Source organism: Ursus americanus, chromosome 12 (genome assembly GCF_024610735.1).
Source record: "Ursus americanus isolate L20-20 chromosome 12, mUrsAme1.1.p, whole genome shotgun sequence".
Classification (NCBI taxonomy): Eukaryota; Metazoa; Chordata; class Mammalia; order Carnivora; family Ursidae; genus Ursus; species Ursus americanus.
In genome coordinates, this window is record NC_142138.1 from 62702766 (window position 1) to 62723425 (window position 20660).

The following is a 20660-nucleotide window of genomic DNA, read 5'->3' on the forward strand; positions in this document are numbered from 1 at the left end:
TTTTTTGGTTGCAGACCCAAGTGAACTGGAACAACACAGATCCCACGTGCTTGGCACATGGAAACGCTCAGAACCAATGGTTTATAAACTTGCCAAAGGCTGGAGGAGTAAACACATCCCGGAGAACTGTGGAGTGGTCCTCTGACCGTGATGCATGCAAACAGAAAGCCCAGACTTCCGGCACTCGCCTTAAGGTGCTCTTAGTTTTAGAACCCAGAGGCTTGCTCGGAGCTTGGCCACGTGAACTGCTTACTGCCGAGTTCTGTGCAGGCACATAGCAAGCTCTCAGTCATTGCTAACTGTCACTGTGAATATTGCCTGTCACAGAGTAAACCCATGATGCATCCACGAAACTGTCCGTTCACGCACCTCCTCGCCTTGTTGAAAGCTGCTCCACCCCCTTCTAACATCCTTCTAGCTTTCCACAGCCCACTCGCTTCTCACAACTGAAATGTACTACATGCTTCTGAAGGGCCAGGTGCTTGTGTGTATTTATATACTGTCTCCTAGAATCATCTCTGAGAACAGTGCTACTCTTATCCCCCATTTCACAGATAGAGAAATGGAAACTCAGAGAAGCGAAGCAACTTGCGTAAGGTCACACAGCTGAAGTAGAAGCCCCTGGCTTGTCTGACTCCAGAGCCCACGCCCTTCCCTGTGACGCTAGAACCTCTAGAATGTAAGTGGCCTTCCCGAGCCCGGATTCAAACAGAATCTGAACCTGAAGAACTGCTGTTCTTGCTCTTGACCTTCTGGGCCTGGCTGTGCTATCCCCATACTCATATTCCATGACGTCCACGGCCCAGATGGTTTCCTTTACCCGGTTTATACCTCTACCAATAAACCAATGTTTCGTGAGTACCAGTATAGTTGTTACTTTCCTACAATCAGCACAGGAGTTGTTCCGTTGAGGATAAATTACTTTGCCTTACACTTGCATGGGACGTGGCTGTTTACTTTCAAATACGAGGTTCTGCTTCATGGTCACAACTCTGGGAGATAGGCATGATTACTTTCATCTCATGGCTGCAGGATCTGAGACCGAAGAGGAGCTGTGGCTTGCCAAGGCTCACAGATAGGAATGGGGGAGCGGGGCCTAGAACCTAGCGCTGCTGACACCGGGCTCCCTGTTGGTGGCATCACACCCGGCTGCTTCCTCAGTGCCAGGGGCCTGGGGGCTCCCACTCTTCCATTCAGGCCCGTGGAAGAAGGCCCGAGGACACCGCCGAGCTGGGCTCCTGTGATCTTCATAGCCCACACCTGCACTCACTTCTGCACCCCCATTCCTAACACCCCCTTTTCTCTAAGGAGCAGAGAACACGTGGCCTGGGAGGGGCAGATCCTGCCCCTCTGTCCTCTGTCCCCCAGGTTTGGGGTGGACTCTTCTCCCATAATACAGATTATATAGAAGAAAGGGGTGAGACTTTGAAGAAGAACATTCCCGTATCTCATGGGGATAAAACTAGCCGTTTGCTGGCTGCTGAAAATCTGTCTATCTGTGGTAGGTGTTTTGCGAGTGCCCGAAGCAGCTCTAGGGCTGGCTAGCGCCCTGGCTGGGGGAGGGGAGGTCCGAGGGACAGACTTGGAATATAAACCAGAGCCAAGCACCATAGCTGCTCTCGTCTTCCAGAGCCAGGAGTTCCGCTTTGCCTGGAGGGCTGGGCTGTGTCAGGCTGAGGATGAGCCCGGGTCTCCTCTCGTTTTCTTTGGCATGCTAGAAGGAAGCCTTCCGGCGGAGGAAGCTGCCAGGGGAGGGTGTCTGCTCTGACTCCCGGGAACTGGGGGAACTGGGCGGGAAATAGCGTGGAGAGCGAAGGAAGGGCTGGTGGGGTCCGCAGCTGCCGCCCTCCGTGGGACACAATGGGTGGTTTTGAGCTATTGTTTCAATGTGTTCAAGCGCTGGGCGCCCGATGACCTGGGCCAGCCTCTCAGGGGCAGCCGGAGGCCAGAGCTCCCCCCGGACGTGGGGGCAGAGTCCAAGCCGCACCACCCCCAGGCTCGGGGTTGTTTTTGGACTGCTCCCGCTCTCTTGGGCCGCGCTGATATCCCCGCGCATGGTGTGCAAACACTGCCTCCCACACGGCGACTCGGGGGCTGGGCCTCCAGCTCTGTGCCTTTGGGGAAGGCCTTGGCGTTAGTGGGGTGAGGGGGCCCTCCTCTTACCTGACCCTCGCCCTCCGTCCTTCCTCGGAGGCTTAGACGCTGCCTTCCCTCCAGGCAGGCCGGGAGAGTCCAGAATATGTATTTTAGATGTCCCAGCGGCCTGCAGTGCCGGGACAAGCTCCCCAGACTCTTCACGCCCTAGTAGCTGCTCACAAACAAAGCTTCGGGGCTGGGAGCTTCCGAAATGCCTCCCTCACAGCCTGCCCTCGCCACAGCCAGGACCCCGCAGGCCTGCCAGCCCCAGGAGGAAGGCCCCCAGGAATGGTCTGCCGGCGAAGCCAGGAGGGCTGAGGCCACAGGCACTGGAGCCCAGGGAAAAAGCCACAGACACAGGCCAGTGGGAGGGCTCCCTGGCCCCAGCCTTTATCTGACCGAGTATCTCCGCACGCAATGTTCTGCTTGATGTTTCTTGAACATAAATCTTTACTCCAATTGCAGTAGCTTTGATAGGAGAAACAGGGCACATTTCTTCATGCTTTCACCCCAATCAAATGTCTCCCTTGCCAAAGTGCTCTACGTTTCCCATTTGCCCTCTTTGGATTGGGTTGGGGGCGGGTGGGACAGATGAAGTTACAGAGGAGTGCACATGACCATTTGCTTTTTTTTTTTTTTTAATCCAAGGGACCATTTGAGTCTAAAAACTAGAGTAGGCCTTTCACTCTGGGCAGGAAGGGTTGGCTAGGAAAGCAGAAATTCCATTTCAATGTTAAGTGCTCCGCTGCGGGGGGGGGGGGGGGGGCGGGGGGGGGGCGGAAATGTGCCTTCAGGGAAAAAATAAAAATGTTACAGGGGAAGGTGGCAGCTTGAGGATGGGTGGGGCCCTGCTCCAGGCTGTCCTCTGGAGTCTCTCTGTCACCCCCATTTCTGGCCAAGACCTCTTTAAGTACTACTTAGTGTTGATGAGTACAATCCCCCCAAAACAACTACTCAGGGTGTTGGGGTTCCTGGAGGCCCGGGATACGGATGCGGGTAGACACAACACACCTTCCTCCTCTTTCTGCCCTGGCGCCCCCTCCTCAGTCAGGGAGGGGCAGGAAGTCATCGTTCCCTTCTGGCTTGGCTCACCTTTCCTCTGCACTTCCCTGGCCTTTGTGTCGGTTCTCACTCTGTTTACCTCTCTTCTCCCCCCCACCAGCTAGTCTGCAGCTCCCTGACCCCTCCCACCTTCAGTCACTTGGGGAAATCCCCCAATTAATTCTTTCTGGGAAGATCTCTGGCCTCTCTGATTCTGGGCCAACATTGGGGCAATGGAAGCTGCTGTGGGGCCATCAGTGGGTGGCAAGAGTATTGGAGGCCCTCATGTTTTCTCGGGTAATGAAGTCTTTCTGCAGGAAGCCTCTGGAGGAGCCACCATTGGTCCTACGGCAATCTTAACATGCAATCAGACTATGACAGCTCTCATGAGATTATTTCATTACCATTCTTCCACACAGCATTTCAGCCAAAAACAGTTCTCCCCATAAAAACTAGCCAGGCTCATAGGCCTTTGGTGCAAGTCTCACCGTACTATATGGTGAGTCCCTCCGGGACTCTGAGGTGGGGGACCTGCTTCTGCTGAGGCTCCATAAACTTCCCTGAGGCCCATGCTTTGGGGTGGTGGGCCAGGTAATCCAAGGATTAGGTAGCTTTGGCTCTGGAATGCAGAGCAAATTTGCAATCCAGCAGACTGCCCTTTCTAATCAGGTCCAGCTTAGGTGAATCTGTGAACCCAGTCAGCCTTCCCTGATGTTTGCAGAGCCAGCTGGGGTAGGGTGAGGGTGACAGCCAGGGGACACTGTGGGTAATTCACCCTGCAAGACTTGCAGATGGTCACCCTGGGGAAAATGACTGGAGTGCCGGCACACGGGATGCTTCCAAAAATTTAATAAATAATGATTTTTTAAAACTGTATAAACTATAAATTACCATGCAGTCCTTATAATTTAAAATAATTTACAGGTTGAGGTAGGGAGGGGCCCAGGAGGGTGTGGAGGGGGAGCTCGGGGAGGGTGGGGGCCGTCCTGCAGGTCAGGCTCTTCTCCCAGCCTTCCTGCTGAGCACGCACACACAGGCTGTGTCGATCCGGATAAACCGCCAGGCAGCCTGCTTGCCGTCCATGGTCAGCGCCTTGACGAAGGTATGGGTCGTGGTACAGTATGAGTTCCAGTGCTTCGAGTCAATGCCCCTGCACCCGCTGTCCACGGGAGTGGGGTCCCGGCACTTGGTCTCAAAAAAGTACTGTTTGAACACACTGTTGTTAATGTTCACCTCTCCCAGCACCATCACCTCCTTGCCCTTGATGTCCGTGGCGGTGGTCTTGTCCCCCACCCACACGCTGACGCTGTCGCACACCGAGAACTCCCCCTGGTGGAAGACAGGGTGGGACGACGACCGCTTGCTCCTGTGAGTCCTGTTGACCGAGGCACTGCCGGCCTCCAAGTCCAGATCCTGAGTATCTGTAGCCACAGGTGGGGGGTGCGTGCTGAACAGCACGCGGGGTGAGCGCAGTCGCCGCTTTTTAAAGAGTTTGGGGTCCACAGTGATGTTGCGGGTCTGCCCTGCCACCCTGGCAGCTATCGCCCCCGCCGGGGCGCTGCGGGCTCTGCGGAGGGCTGTGTCAAGGGAATGCTGAAGCTTAGTCCAGTGGGCTTGGGGGATGGCGTGTCCTGCTGGGACATGGCTCTCGGGATGGGGTTCTGCCTGGATGCCGATCAAAAGAGCTGTGATCAGAGTATGGAACAACATGGACATTACGCTATGCACCTGGAAGGAAACAGAAACGGAGATTAGCCCACGGGGCGCTGAGTTCTGTACCAAGGCAGCGTCTGGATCTTGACCTCCCAAGGGGATCACAAGGAGGTTTGTTTCACCCGGGAGTCTAAAGGCAAGGTGACCCTGGAATTCACCATGCAAACCGAGAGGCTGGTGAGAGTGAAAGGGGCTGCTGGCCACAATGACATAGGACAAACAGGGCTGGCTCAGATGACCTGGAGGTATGGTCACGTCATCAAGGGGGTGGGCTTTTTCAGGGAAGGACAGAGAACCTGAAATTCTGCCTTGTGGCACCATGCAAACTTGGCAGCACCGCATACAGGGTCCCTTGAGGGCTGTGCCTGCCAGCTTGCGGCAGCTGTGGCGGGCAGTATGGCTCTGACACCTGTCCTTAGCACTATGTTGTGCCCAACGGCTTGACTTCCCTGGGAAGGCAGTGGGAAGGATTGCGGGGACTTGTCTTGAAGCCTCAGCCCTGAATATACCGTCTTCAGACAGCAGCCCTGGGTCAGCTCGGAGATCTGGTGACCTGGAACCCTTGTTACAAATGCACAAAGCATCATGTTCGGCGAAAAAGTATATAGCTCTGGGACCAATATTGCCACCCTGTTCAGCCACCAGCCAGCACTTAGAAATATCGATGCTGGGGCGCCTGGGTGGCACAGCGGTTATCGTCTGCCTTCGGCTCAGGGCGTGATCCCGGCGTTATGGGATCGAGCCCCACATCAGGCTCCTCCACTGTGAGCCTGCTTCTTCCTTTCCCACTCCCCCTGCTTGTGTTCCCTCTCTCGCTGGCTGTCTCTGTCTCCGTTAAATAAATAAATAAAATCTTAAAAAAAAAAAGAAGAAATATCGATGCTGATAATAGCTCCTTGTTGTGGGACATTTTAAAACTTTTCAAGTGCATTCATTTCTAATTTCTCATTAGTCTGTGACTTAGGTTAGGATTTATCATTTTCTTTCATATACAAGGAAAGCGATCCACGGAAAATTAACCAACAGGCTTAAAGTCATCAGCACAACCTAGACTAGGAACAGAACCCAAAGCTGACCCCTTTCGAAGCCAGTCTACCCTTCCTTCCTTCCCCCTCACTTTGTCTTTCATTCTTTTTTTTTTTTTAAGATTTTATTTATTCATTTGAGAGAGCAAGAGAGGAAGAGAGAGAGAGAGCACAAGCAGGGGGAGGGGGAGGGGCAGAGGGAGCAGCAGAATCCCCGCTGAGCAAGTATCCTGATGTGGGGCTCGATCCCAGGACCCTGGGATCATGACCTGAGCTGAAGGCAGACACTTAACTGACTGAGCCACCCAGGCATCCCCTTGTCTTTCATTCTTTTTTTTTTAAAGATTTTATTTATTTATTTGACAGAGATAGAGACAGCCAGCGAGAGAGGGAAAACAAGCAGGGGGAGTGGGAGAGGAAGCAGGCTCATAGTGGAGGAGCCTGACGTGGGGCTTGATCCCGTAACGCCGGGATCATGCCCTGAGCCGAAGGCAGACGCTTAACCGCTGGCGCCCCTACCTTTGTCTTTCATTCTTAAACATGCCTTTTCTTTTTATTATTTACTCCTATATGAGAATAGACCAAATGGCAGAAATCCATCTGTGCCCAAGAGGCAGTGCAAGCCCTTTTAGAGTATGGGCCAGAAAGAGCTCCACACTGCACCAGAATTGCCCACCAGTGACCACCCCCCAGGGCAGCTAACTATGGAGGGCCAAGTCACACCTGTGGATGGATATCAAATGTCACCTTCCCTGTGAAGCTTCCCTAAATCTTGGTAGGGTTAGGGGCATCCCCTAGAAAGGGTGATCCAACTTCCTATTCCATCCCTTCCCTTTTCCTCCTCCCCATTCCCACAGGTCATTCTGTACTGGATCTGGGGTTAGAAAACCTTGTTTGGATTCCCAGCACGGCTACTTGCTAGCAGAGGGAAGTCACGTAATCTTTCTGAGCCTTAATTTCCTCATTGGTAAAAAGCGGGCAGTCACCACTGTTTCACAGGGCTGTTGCTAGGATTGAAAGGTACCCCCACATCTACTTGATTCTGAGTCATTCCAATGTCCTGTGGTCAAGGACTTTGTCTTCTTCGGTCACACTGCTGCTTGTTCACTGAGCTTACTCCTTTTACGCCTTTTCCTAGCACACTCATTACCTCGATTGGGCTTCTTTTCAAGCCCAATGATTTGAGACTATCTCCCCACTGGCTGCAAGGTCCACCTGCCCTTAGTCACTCCATCCTCAGTGTGCACCTCTCTTGTCCTCCATGGCGGCTTGTGCATAACCCCATCACTTTTCCTAGTGCGGTGGATGATCAAGTACATGTCTATCTCCTGAGAGCACTTTAGAAGCTGTGCCATTGGAAGTTATGTATTTCTGGGGCCATGTGCAGTGCTGGCATACAGTCGGTCCTCAAAAAATATAAGGAGAATGAATGAAGCAGTGAACGGGGATGGCCCGAGAAGCTCACTGTCTGCCTTCTTTTCGCTGTGGCCCATGCTTTCTTTTGGATTTTGGGGAGATGGCTGCATGCTGCATTCCTAATCTGTTTCCAAGTGATGCATTCTTCTCTTCAATACTGTGCTTTTTTTTTTTTTTCAGCTGGAAATAGGCAGGTCTTTGGTAAGATACCAAGAATAAAACCACCAAATTCTTTTCTCTTGGGTTACTTTGAAAAACACTGGTGTTTACTCCAGTCCTCCAGCTGGCCACGCAGAGGAGGTCGTGGCACATCGGGGTTTTGACCACAGCTGGTTCTGCTGGCTAACAGTTTGGCAGGTAATTGTCCAGCCAACTGCTACAGTGGGTCGCTACGGTTGGTTGGCAGCTAAGTCAAGCCCCTTGGTTTGCTCCTTTTCTTTCTTCTCAATACATGGTATCTCTCATCAGATAGAAGAAGGGAGAAGAAACGAAACCGGAATTCATCCGTTTCTATCCAAATTCGTAACACTTAGAATTTGGGTGGGGAAATGGAAAAAGAAAACCACTAAAATTGAGAGTTTTGATGGTAATAAGGGACATACTGCTCCCTATTTCCCATGACCAGAGATGTCCACGTCCTCCTCCAGTCTCCCCTTCGGTAAGCTCCAAGGAGTCCGCCGAGGCTTCTGTGGGATTGATGCCCATACGGGGATCTACAGCCCAACTGCTCTTTTGAAAGCCAGTTCTGAACCTCCGGCAAGTCTCCAGGGATACTGACATTTTAAACGCAAGGCATCCCAAGCAAAAATCTTCACACCCCCACTCCTCATTAGGATGCTCACTCCCCGCCCTCCCTGTACTCCACGGCAGCAGCCCCATTGCGGGCCGCTCGACGGTTTCGGACGGTGTTCCCCCAGCTGCTATCTCTTGTGAACATCTCCCCGCATTCCACCCTCCTAAATGGGTTTCTCCAAGCTTTTCCTTCAGTCTGACACTGGAACCACCATCCCCTTTTTCCCCAGCTCCAAACCTCTGCTCATAGCCGGCCTCTGCTGCTTCCTCTGGCCCTCCCCCCAGCCCTTTGCGTTCTGTTCCGGTAGCAACTCTTGAAATCGTACCTTCTATTCTCACCTCCTGTTCCTAGTTCAGGTCACAGAACAGTCTCCCAATGGATGCTCTGGACCCCCATCTCTTTTCTTCCAGTGCCTACTCTCCCTAGCACCGCTCTGATCACCTCACCCTGCCCTGAGGGTCCAGGGGTGGGTGGTTTTCTGGGGAGCCAGGAACCTGGCAGATCATGCCCTCCTTCTTCTCTCCTCCCATGGCTTGCATTCCAGGCGAACGGCAGTGACTGCTCTGTGCTTCCCCACCATTGCCCTTGGTTCTGAGTCTTCTATGCAGGAATGCTCCCCCTCACCCTCCCTGTGCCTTTTCTGCTCCCCACCTCTATTGGTTGGAGTCCTTCCCGTTATCTTTAAGCACCCAACTTAAGTACCACCTCCACTGCTCCTTCACTTCCCCATGTGACTGCCGATTCTTAAGGAATCTTCCGGCTTGGACATGCTTCGAGTTTAAGCAGCCGTATGGGTTGCTGCTCTGCGAAGCACTCTGCAGGCTCTGCTGGACTGACTTCACAGAGTTCTTCACGTCAAATGTGACTTCTCGATTCACTGTCAGAATAACGCATGGTAGCGGAAGGCGTTTAATTACAGTGGAGATTTGCATCAGGGACAGATAGTTTCATTAAGATTTTTGAAAATGTTGCAAATATATCTCTCATAAAAGTTTTTTTTTAATTGCCTCACCCATAATAGCACGTGCCCCATAATCTTTTTTAAAACTTTATTTTTTATATTTAAAATATACTTCCTAGCTTTTTTTAAAGTGAGAATATTGCCATGTCTGACATTTTCTCATAATGCAGTGACAATATCAAATATTTTTAATTTTATTTATTCATTTTCATTAAGTTTCTTATTTTAGTTCCAGTAAAGTTCACAGTGTTATATGAGTTTCAGGTGTATAATACGGTGATTCAACAATTCTATACATTGCTCAGGGCTCATCATAAGTATACTCTTTAATCCCCCTCAGCTATTTCTTTTTGAATTAAATAAGTCTTCCTTTTTAAAAGTCATCAATGGAGAAATAAAGAAAAGAAAAACAAGTGTGATTTCTATTCTAGTGATATAATGAACAAAGCACAATTAAAGGAACATTCTCTCCTTGGTTGATGTGAACCAGGGAGTGAGTTTTATTTATTTATTCTTAAGAACAACCTTTGAAGCCTTTCTCCCAAAGACATGACAGTCCTCGCCGAGGCTCCACTAAGCAGAGCCCTGTAAGCTGGACGATCAGCTGGGGATGACGCCGTTAGGGGCTCGCATGTGGGAACATGTTCTGTGTCACGGCTCAATGTTCTGTATTCGTCCCGCTCCTAGCCTGAGTGGAGAATAAGTGATTAAGAGAGTGTGTATGTGTGTGTGTGTTGGGGGGGTGCCTTTTATCCAGGACTCCCCAACTTTTGTGCCCTGTCTTGGACCAGTGGTACATTCTGTGGATTTCCAGTGGTTCCTATGCTCCAATGATAACAGACATTTCCTGCACCAGGTGAGTGATCATCACACAGACTCGGGCTGCACCTGGTGAGATGACGAAGTTGCTGGACGGAGCTGAGCAACTGGCCTGCATCCTTGTGGCTTGGAGGGCTGATAGCGCCTGGAGGCCGTGCCCGTGGAGGTTCACTGTCCAGGGAGTGTGATGATTCCTGCCTCGGGCCAGGGCTGCCTAGAGCTGTTAGTGATTCTGGGGCCAGAGATCGGATCAGGGAACCGAGGTCATTAGTGTTTGTGAGGCCAAGTTCCTGTGGCTGAGGAAATCCAGCCTCCTCTTCCTCCTCCTCTATTCTACTTGCCACATTATGGGAGTGTGTCGGGGGTCATTTTCGACGTACACTTGGCCTTGTTCTAAATGTAAACACACTGCTGTCTTCAGTTGTAAAGCCTGGGACACCCCCGGTTGTCAGGGCCTGTGTGGAGTGTGAGAGGCATTCTGTGGCTTCTCAACTCCCCAGGGAGCTACCCCTGAGGCCAAAACAGAGAACAGCATCGCCAGGATAGAAACCAGTGAGTGCCTCTGCTGGCATCTCCCAGAGGAGGGTGGGGGAGAGGTGGTGGGGCAGGGTGGGGGGATGGGGAGCTTGGACTGGAAGGGACATCAGAGATGATCGAGTTCAGAGGTTCTGGGCATCAAGAATCACCTGGAGGGTCTGCTAAACTGCAGATTCCTGGGCCCCACTCCCAGAGTTTCTGACTCAGTAGGTGTAGGGTGGGGTTCAAGAATCTGTTTCCGACAAGCTCCCAGGTGATACTGATGCTGCTGGGCCGGGGACTGCATTTTAAGAACTAGTGATCTAGTCCAATCCTTGAACTTGACAGAGGAGAGACATGGGTGTTGGCGAGTCTGAGTGACCTAGGGCTCTGCGGCTAGTGAGTGGCAGGCTCCGCGTGTGGGCGCTGGGCCTCGCTCAGCCTCAGCACCTTCCCGAGGAGAGAGCCCTGAGGCCGCACACGTTGGAACCCACGGCTACACTCAGTCACCAACATCAAAATGAGAATTCCATTCAACAGACCGTAAGGTTTACCTTCCTCGTGCCACAAATCTGGACACTGGGGAATACCTGGATATTCGATTATTTTCATATTTGGTTTATCATTCTGGGCATCAGGTAGATTTGGTCCAAAAGCACTTCACGTGCCCATGATAGAAATATGCAGCCAGAAAGCTCTAGAGGCACCTGCGGCTTTACTGGGAATGGGATCTACAGGTCTGAAGTCTTAGACACACATCTTAAAATGAATGATGGGAGATCGTAATTACCATCGTTATGGTTTATTGGGCATAAGTACCTCACTAACCATCACAACAAACCTGGGAGGAGGCCTTATTATTCCCGTTGTACAGAGGAGGAAACAGAGAGGCGGTAAGAGTGAGTACCCCGATGTGGGCACATACCCGGAGGCAGTGGAACTCAGTGCTGGCCTCTGTCCCCAGATCTGGACTTCTCCCCACCCTCTGCTCCATGGCCCAGGGCATAAGAGTGATTGAGGATGCTTCGTCTCACGAGGTTGCCTGCTCAGACCAGGAGCTGTGTGGAGGGTCTGACTGATGCTCTCTGTCTATTTGAGGCCCTGTGTTCTGCTACTTCAGAGGGGGGCAGCTCAGACTCTACATGTCCCTGGAAGCTGCGGGGCCAGCTGAAAGCATGGGGGAATTCTTTTCCAGTCGGACTAGGGAGGACCACATGTGCTGGGTCACTAGGACCCATCCCAGACCCCTGCTGGTTAGCAGGTGATGTGACTCCCCTACTTTGGCCTGGGGCTCATTTCCAGCTGTCCCGGAGGCTCCAGAGCCAGGACCCTTGGTGAGGCAGAAGCCCCTCAATTGCTTACCTCGGTGTGGCCAGGACAGAAAGCTGCTCCCTTGGAAAAGCCGTTATTGGGCCCGGACGCTGAGCTGAGCTTGGGTGCAGCATGCCATCCAGCCCCCTGGACTGCACGACCACGGGCCAGGACTCTGTAGGATGAGACAGCTGGCATTAAATGGGTGCTTCACCATATTCTCTAGCAGGTGGATAGCTGTACTGTAGGCAGGAGAGGACGGATGTGCCAATAGGACAAACCCCATTCCCTGAGTTCTGGGAATCAGCACCTGGAAAGGACCTAGAGTCTAGCTACCGAAATTGCCAGGGGCTGATCTTGCACGGACCTACGGTGGCGCCTGCCTCCCATTCTTGTGCCAAAGCACTTGGTTTCTGCCTGGATGCAGTCCATGGGTCCCAGTGAGGGCTTCCAGTCCCACCCCAGAGTCCTGCTCCAGCAGACCCCTAACCCAGCACCAAAATGGAAATTATTTTGTACATTACACACATGCAGATGTAGTAAACCCAACTTGGGACCAGCCTAACTTAAGATAAATTATACAGAAGAAAAAGTCCTGACAATTGAGAACAAGTTGGTACTTTGATAAAAATCCTGATGAGTTTTGGTGGCAAATATGACAACCTGACCACTTGATAGATAACAAAAAACTCTTATAGAATTGGGTTGTGACTCTTAGAGAACCATACCAAAAGTCACATTTTATATGACTTTCATATATTTATATATATGGTACAATAAGAAAAAAAAACTATTCAAGTTTAGGTTGTAGTTCCTAGAAGCAATGGAAGTTTTCTATTCTCCTCCCCCTTCTATAAACCTTGTATATGTAAGTACTTCCTTCATTCATTCAACAATCTTTCCTGAGCACCTGCTATTTGTTAAGCGCTGATCTGGGTGCTGGGGACCCAGCAGTGAATAAGACAGACAGGGTCTCTTCTCTTATGGAGCGTACAGTCTTACATAAATAAACAACAGATTTTCTGACTCTTTACATGTCATGAAGGAAATAAACAAGGTATGATGATACAGGGTGACTGCGGGGTGTAGCGAGGGGATCCTGTAGACACATTGCTCAGTGAAGAGTTCTTGGAGGAAGTGGTCTTCAGGTTGAGATCTGAAGGATGAAAAGGAATGAGGGAGAGAACTTTCCAGGCAAAAGGAACAGCCAGTGCAAAGGCCCTGAGGTAGAAACAAGTCAAAGTTGCTGAAAATGTAGAGAAATGAAATGGAGAGGTAGAGGGAACCAGGTCTACAAGGACATAGCTGGAGCTACGGTTTTATCCTAAGGGAAACAGGAAGGGAGTGGAGGGCTCTAAGCAAAAGAATGACATGACATTTTTAATGAATGAATGAATGAATGAATGAACTATTATGTCTATTGTAGAACTTGTGAAAGATTGAATCCCCTGCCCCCCCCCCAAAAATTCTAGAATGACATCTGATCCTTCCTGTTTATATTTTCTTTCCAATTCTAAAAACCCCTTTCCACATCAAGTATTTTTTCCAGTATGGACCCCCACCACTTTTCTTCCTTCAATGCCCTCTCATCTTGTACTACAGAAGCAAACGTCAATGAAGCCACCAAGTCCCTAATCACACAGAGGAGGTAGAGGACAGGGAGGTAGAAAGAGCATCTGAGGTGGTTTTCCTGCTGTTAGAAACTATGAAATTAAGGACTGGGGTGTTTCCATTCTTCTTCCTCACCCGCTCCACTCAAAATACCCTTTTTGCCTCAGAAGCACCAGAAAAACCTTCCAATAATCAATTGGGATTCAAGTCTAGAGATGGAAATTTACCTAAACACGCTTTAAAAATGTTGGATTCTGTGGCAAAATACACTGTCATACTCTCTGGGGGTTGGGGTTAGCACTGGAGAGGAAGGATGGCATGTCCCCAGGGTAACAGGTGGGCCCCTGGGAAAGAGGGTCTGGATCCAGTCCACAAATTCTTCATCTGGGCATTTGGCCAAGACTGACTGACCATTAGACTGGAACCCACAGAGCTGCATCCTGGTCCAATTCACTCTGATTCTTGGGTAAATCACTTAGTATCTTTAAGCATCTCTGAGCTTCCTCCTCCACAGGACAAGGAACTGCTATGATGATAGCTAAGGTCTCCAGTTCTGATCACCTGTGATTCTACAAGGTCAATTCATATTTTCTGGCCTGTATCCCTAATGGATGCTTTCTCCCACCCAAACACTAGAATTCATTTCTTTTCATTAATTAAATGGTAAAATTTGCAGGCCCTGTGCCAGCCACTACGTTAGGTGCTAAGGACACAAAGAAGAATATAACACAATATTTAATTTCCGAGAGCAAATAATCTAGAAGTGAGGAAAGGCAAACACATGAACATGCATTTAAAGTGCAGTGTGATAAGTACGATGTCTATTTGACACGATATGGAAACCTAATCGAAGGAGGAACTAGTATTATCTGGCCAGATAAATGGGAGACATAGGTTCATGAAGGATGTAACATCTGAGCAGGGTTCTTAAGGATGAATAGAAGTTCACCAGGGAAGAAAGGAAGGAAGGAAAGGCATCACAGAGCCCCCAGAGGTCAAGAATTGGCTAGAGGTTCAACGCAGCTCAAAGGGGGCTTGGGGAAAGGAACAGTGATGTGTCTTATACCCATACTATATATCGTAGTAGGTGCTTATGAGCTTGCGGAGCTCACTGCAGTGGCCTGCCCACTGACTGTTATTTCCTGTGTGACATAAAAGGCCTCCACTTTACCTCTATGGAACAACTGGGGAAGTAAAAATGAATTCTTTAGAAATATTCTGGATATTCCATTACACGCCAGGATGGCCTCCAGTTTCGATGATAAGGAGAGAGAAGGTCGACCTCAAATAAAAAAATCCCACAACTTCTAGGCAGAACTGTCTTCTTGGGGGTTTGCTCTAGACCTATCACAAAAAGTTCCCTGGCCCTATAATGCAAACTGGGCCAAGCCACTTTGGTGCACCAGAATCACCTGCCACTCTAGACGCCTGAGAGCTATATTTGAGACACTGTCTAGCATCTCCTATGCCTTCGACCAAATAGATGGTTTGCTGCTGGAGAGAATAATTCCCTGTCCAAAATACTGAAACACCAAATGATTTTCATAGATGCTGCTGTCATTGTGTTTCGTCTTATGCTAGTGAAGGTTGGGGCTCTAAAATTAAATCTGATTTAAATATTACCAATTTCTAATGCAAAGATATGAGGGAAAGCAACCCAAATGCCTATCTATTTTAAAACCCTGTCTGTTCTCATGAGGTAATCACTTAATCAGATGGCTCTCACCCTTTTACAAGTGCATGAAAATAAAGCCAAGCTCATTGCAGACCCATGTTCTATTCCTACTTCCAGCACTTGGTGGAATACTCTTGAAGTCTGGTGTATCTCTTCTAGATCAGGACAACCCTAGTCTGTCAGGGTCTCATGTTTAAGGCAGTGATTCTCAAAGTGTGGGCCGTAGAAGTATCAGCAATAACCCAGAACTTATTAGAAATGCAAATGCTTAGGCTCCACCATAGACCTAGCAATGCTGAGTGAGACCCCGTGTTTTAGCAATCCCTCAGGTGATTCTGTGCACACCTAAGCTTGAGAATCATTGCTTTAGAGGGTCTACTCTGGCTCTCCTCTGTCTGCAAGCTCCCCATGGGGTGAGGGATCCAGGGTCAAGCAAGAAGGTCAACCCAGAGTCAGTCTACTACTGTGGACTGCCTGCTTGATTGGAATTTTCCATATTATTGTCCATCTTATGTCTAGACCATGACCCCAGAACCCCGGACCAACCAGCCTTGAGTCAGTTAGAACTAGAGGTCCTTCTGAGGACAGCCTGAGGTTAAGCCTACTTGAATATCTCTCTGCTGTTGCCTGCCTCCGTATCCCCTTCACTTTTTTAAGGTCTCAATGCGACCTTTTGGTCAATTTCAGTTAAGAAGCTTAGACAATGGCAAACTGTTGAAAATCCAACTTAATATACAGTTTGAGGAAACTAAGCCTCTGCGGGAGAGTTATCAGGGAGTGAGCGGCATCAGCTGCAGCAATTGCAACCTGCTAACTGTCAATCAACATCCTGCGAAGTCCTCCATGCTCGAACTTTGTGGAAGATTTCACCTGCCTCCTAGCTTCCCCTTTTCGCAGCCCTCCTCCCCCCAAATCCTCTACTGCAGTGGCTCTCCACCCCAGCTGATCCCCGGAATCACCCGAGGAGCTTTCCAAACTCCTGACAGCTGTCCCATCTCCAGAGATTCCAGCTTCACTGTTGTGGAGTGCTGCCTGGGGATTAGTATTTTATAAAGCTCTTGAGATGATCCCAAGGAAAAAGCCAGGGCCGAGGACAATTGCTATACAGGATGAACAGGAAGCTTGACATTGCCTTTGATTGAGCTAGCAATTAAGAGAAATTATCAAGAAATTAATATATCTCAGAAAATGGAAAGTGCAGACCTGGTCACATTTAGGCAACAAGAATACAGCTTCCAGACTCTCCACCCTCTGCCCGGCCAACTGTCTAGATATAATTGATGTTCATGAATTGAAAGGTTTTCTTTTTACTCCTTGCATGCCACTTAAAATGTTGTTTGGTGGTTGGAGCTATGGGTAGCTTATTATTAAGCCCAGGGATTATGTGCTGGCAATTTTAATACCAAAGATTCGGGGATGCTTGACCAAAAAAACCTCTTGGACCATTCCTCGCACGTGCTCGGAAGCAATGAATGGCTAGTCCCAAGAGCAGCTTGAGCACATCAAAGATGCCAAAGCAACTGGCGTGAACTGCAGCTTCCTTTCTCCTAGCTTCCACCTGCCAGAGTTCTGTGCTGGGAAAGCTCACTGGGGATGTTGGGCATTAAGGATGTGTAGTTGAGGGTATAATAATAATAATAATAATAGTTGGTGCTCTTGCTGTGATTTTCACTGCTGTGATCATTCCCCCCTTGGTTCTCTCTTTTCTCTGGTAGTTCTTACTCTGAGCCTGTATGCAAAAATGAAATTTGAAGTCTTTCATGTTGTAAGTCTGTTCTCCTAATTTTTAGCCTAATCAGAAATTTTCTAGAATGGAACATGACCGCGAGGTTTGCTGACTAGAAGCTCTTTTTTTGGGGGAGGGGGATTCAATTTTGGCCACTTAGAGATGATTTGATGTGTTTTAACTATTTAGTGGTTTTGGCAAGTCCAATAGGAAAATGGCGCATCTGGCACCAAGGGCTTAGGGAGACATCAAGGCTCAGCAAAACTGCTATTCTTTTTGACCGAAAGTTTCAATGCTAACAATTCTAAAGTGTCCTGCCACGTTTCTCTAAAAGATAAATGGTCCTCTGGCTCTTTGGGAGACTCTGAGGTAAATTACAAAACCCCAGCATTTCTCCAGAGAGTCAGGCAGCTTAAGGAAGAAACCACCGAGGTTGGCTGACCTTGAGCTTCAGAATCAAGGAGCATTTGCTACAAATGTGCATGGCCTCTTGGTGTGTGTTGCTGGCCACAAGCAGCATGGTATTTACCTGGCTGAATTCATGAGCTGTGCAATGCCAACACCGCAGAGAGGCTTTCAAAGCGTGGGTAATTAGAACATCAACGTGGTGGTAGGAGATAAGACATTTAAACACACCGCAGCCTTCCATTACAGAGCTGAGGGCAGTGCCCTTTTGCAAGAATGTACTGCTAAATAACAGTCCTCGTACTATAGCCCATCGGCTTAGTAAGACTAATGATATATCTATAATCGACATTTCAGTGCCAAAAACAATCCAATCGTTTTTCAAACTTCTTTGCAACCCTAAGAAAACATCTCCTTGGTTCCAACTGGCTGATCCTTAAACCACAAGAAAAAGATCTATTTCAGCTCTGCTTTTGGCCTTTCCCTGCCTCCCGTTCCCATACTTGGGACTAAGAGCAGACAGAAGTATTGGGGGAAAAGGACTCTCAGGTTGGTTGGAGTCAAAGGTTGTTTTCGATAATACCAGCACCTAGAGAGGTTTCTAACTCGGTGCAGACCTCGGGTGACCACCTGGGAAGGAACGCATGAATGAAAACAAAACCCTGCTGGTGAATGCTAACTCGGATCGAAGCCCTTCCTTCTACTTGCTTTATAGTATTAAATGTCCTCAGCTCCTCTTGAGCTAGCCTTTTCCTCTCAGTGTGTGGTATGTTTTCCAAGCAATAGGTCAAGCAACGTAAAAGCACGTAAGTCTATAATGCAATTCAGATGTTGCTTCAGAAATAAAGACAAGCTAAAGGTCTACAGTTCTGAGACAGACCGAGAAAAGTCCTGGCCTAACAGTGCTCTAGGGCTTTTCAAAAGGCAATTGGTGAGGGATAAGGCACAAGCTATAGGACTTGAATGTAAGGATCCCAGTAAAATGTCACCCTCACTGGTCCATGACACACACTCGCCCATGAGACACACACACTTGTCTGTGAGACACTCATTCGTTTGTGAGATACCCGCACTTGTCCATGAGACACCCACAATTGTCTGTGAGACATCCACACTTGTTTGTGAGACACACTCGTCCATGAGACACACTTGCCCATGACACACCCACACTTGTTCATGAAACACACTCACTTGTCTGTGAGACCCCCATACTTGTCCGTGAGACACCCACACTTGTCCGTGAGATGCACTCACTGGTCCGTGAGACACTCATACTTGTCTGTGAGACATCCACACTGGTTTGTGAGACACACTTGTCCATGAGACACACTCATCCATGAGAAACCCACAGTTGTCCATGAGACACATTCACTTGTCCGTGAGACACCCACATTTGCCCGTGAATTACACTCACTTGTCTTGTGAGACACACTCACTTGTCCGTGAGACACCCATGCGTGTCCGTGAGACACACTTGTCCATGAGTCAGGGCCATTTCTGTTTGAGCAGCTGGACCTCAGTCTCTGCAAACACGGCCGCAACTCAACCACCCTGCGTCCATGAAAACCTGGATCACGGTAGCCAGCACCAAACACATCACAAGGGGAAACTGAGTCCCAAAGATGGGTCGGATGCCTTCCCATACCACACCACTCTGGAGTGACAGCTGCCACCTTGTCTCCAGCTCCCTTGCTCTTCCGCACTGACATTTCCTGGCTTGTCTGCTGACTTCACACCCAGAAAATCTGACTCAAGGCATAAAGAGATAACTCAGCCCAGCTTTGCCCAGGCACGCAGCACATGCAAACCCTAGGTAACCCGAGGCTAAGATAAGAGCTGGAAATGAAGAATTTATTTCCATGTGTGTGTTTGTCAGGGGGCTTTATGCTGTTTTAGCTACTTCCTGTGTACGGCTTTAACCATCCCAGTCCCAAATGGGTTCCTACCACACGGTAAGGTATATCCCTGATGGGGGACGTCGGAGCGTCACTGGAGTGGTTAACTATAATGAGGGGCTATTTGACGGGCATTTTCCAGCTTACTTGAAGGAGTTTCATCTAGCTCTTTCATTATCTTAGGAGAAAGGTCAGGGGAGATGAAAACCTGCTGTCCCTTTGAAAGTCCCTTGATTTGCATATAATTATATTCCAGAACATTCCCAATCTTCTAGTGTTTCTTCTTTTAGGTTTTATTTGACCATGACATCATGAACAAAAGAAAAACTCGGCACTGCTGCAATTCAGTCCAGGGCTAACAAGAGACTCACAGCACACATCTGTCTCTGGGGACCCAGAACACTGTGGGTAATTGGAAATTCCAAAGATGAGGGCAGTTTCACCCACTCGATCACCACGCACGTGCACACATGCATGCATGCGCGTGCGCACACGCACACACCCACACCCCAGCCGCTCATCCTGCTATTTCTAAAGAGGTCAATTTAGATTTAAAATCTGAAGAACTACAAACTAATTTATTTTAGAATCTCAGTTGTGATTTTATATAACGACAGACTGTAAAGAAAGGGTCACCGCTAATTCTGCAGTCTGGGTGCTTCCCTTGACAAACTGGCCTGCTGACACACTGAGGCCTGCAGGTGCTTGCATTTCAGCCCTACCCCTTATCAGCTGTGTGACCTTTAACAAGTGCCTTAACCTCTCTGTGCCTCAGTATCTCCCCTCAAACACCACAATAATTCTATCTTGCACATTGGGCTATTGAGAGGATTAAATAGAATGAGCATTTAGCCCAGTGCCTAGCACCTAGTTGATGCTACGTAAATATCAGCTATTCTAATGACTATCGTTAAAGACATCCAGCTAGAATCAAGCAGTGGGTTACTAGCAGGCTGGGTGTAGAACGGAAAGCAATGCCTTGTGTCCATCTTATGTCCCATGCCTGGCTGTCTCTGGCAGGAAGGATCCTGCTGTTTGTCCCAGTCTTGGTTGGAATGGCTGGCCAGGCACATGCTCAGTGGCCCCGTCTGAGCAAGTGTAGAACGTTCCGTCTGCAGCTGCAAGATGATTATCTGCAATCATTTTCCAACAAAAATGCTGAGTAATGAACTGAAACGTTTGTTTTTGGAATGATCCGTTCTCTTCAGCCACGTGGCAGTCAGAGGGAGGAAGCTGCCCCAGCTATGACTATGGTTTGGGGAGCATGGCGCTCTTTGGCCATCACAAAAACGTTGCCAGGCCCTGTAGAGTTGATAGCATCTTTGCTTAGGGTCATCGCTGCCTTGCAGAGAAAGTGAATCACAAGGAGACTACAACGCGGAGGTATCCTCGTGGTTAAATTAATGCTCAGGTATCCAAGGGATTTGGAACAAATCTTGATTGTTGACTTCTTGAGATCTTCAGGGTTTTTCTAACCACAGGCTGTCCCAGAGTAGGCACTTGATGAATGAATATTGAACAGAATTGAAAACTCTTTTCCCACAGCCGCACCGGTTTATTCAAAGTAAATCCTTGTTTCCTATTATATTGGGAAATAACAAGTGGTCCCAGTTTATA

The 20660-nt window shown here is 49.0% G+C and overlaps 1 protein-coding gene across 1 annotated transcript in view; it reads right to left on the reverse strand.

Moving 5' to 3' along the window:
* Window positions 1–4018: 4018 nt before the first annotated feature.
* Window positions 4019–20660, reverse strand: part of NGF (nerve growth factor) — a 51571-nt gene continuing 34929 nt past the window's right edge. The window contains exons 2-3 of the mRNA XM_045801333.2: window positions 11783–11906; window positions 4019–4905 (exon numbers count right to left, since the gene is read on the reverse strand). Coding sequence (XP_045657289.2) covers window positions 4171–4893 — 723 coding nt within the window. The 5' untranslated portion in view covers window positions 4894–4905; window positions 11783–11906 and the 3' untranslated portion in view covers window positions 4019–4170. The remainder of the gene's footprint in view (window positions 4906–11782; window positions 11907–20660) is intronic.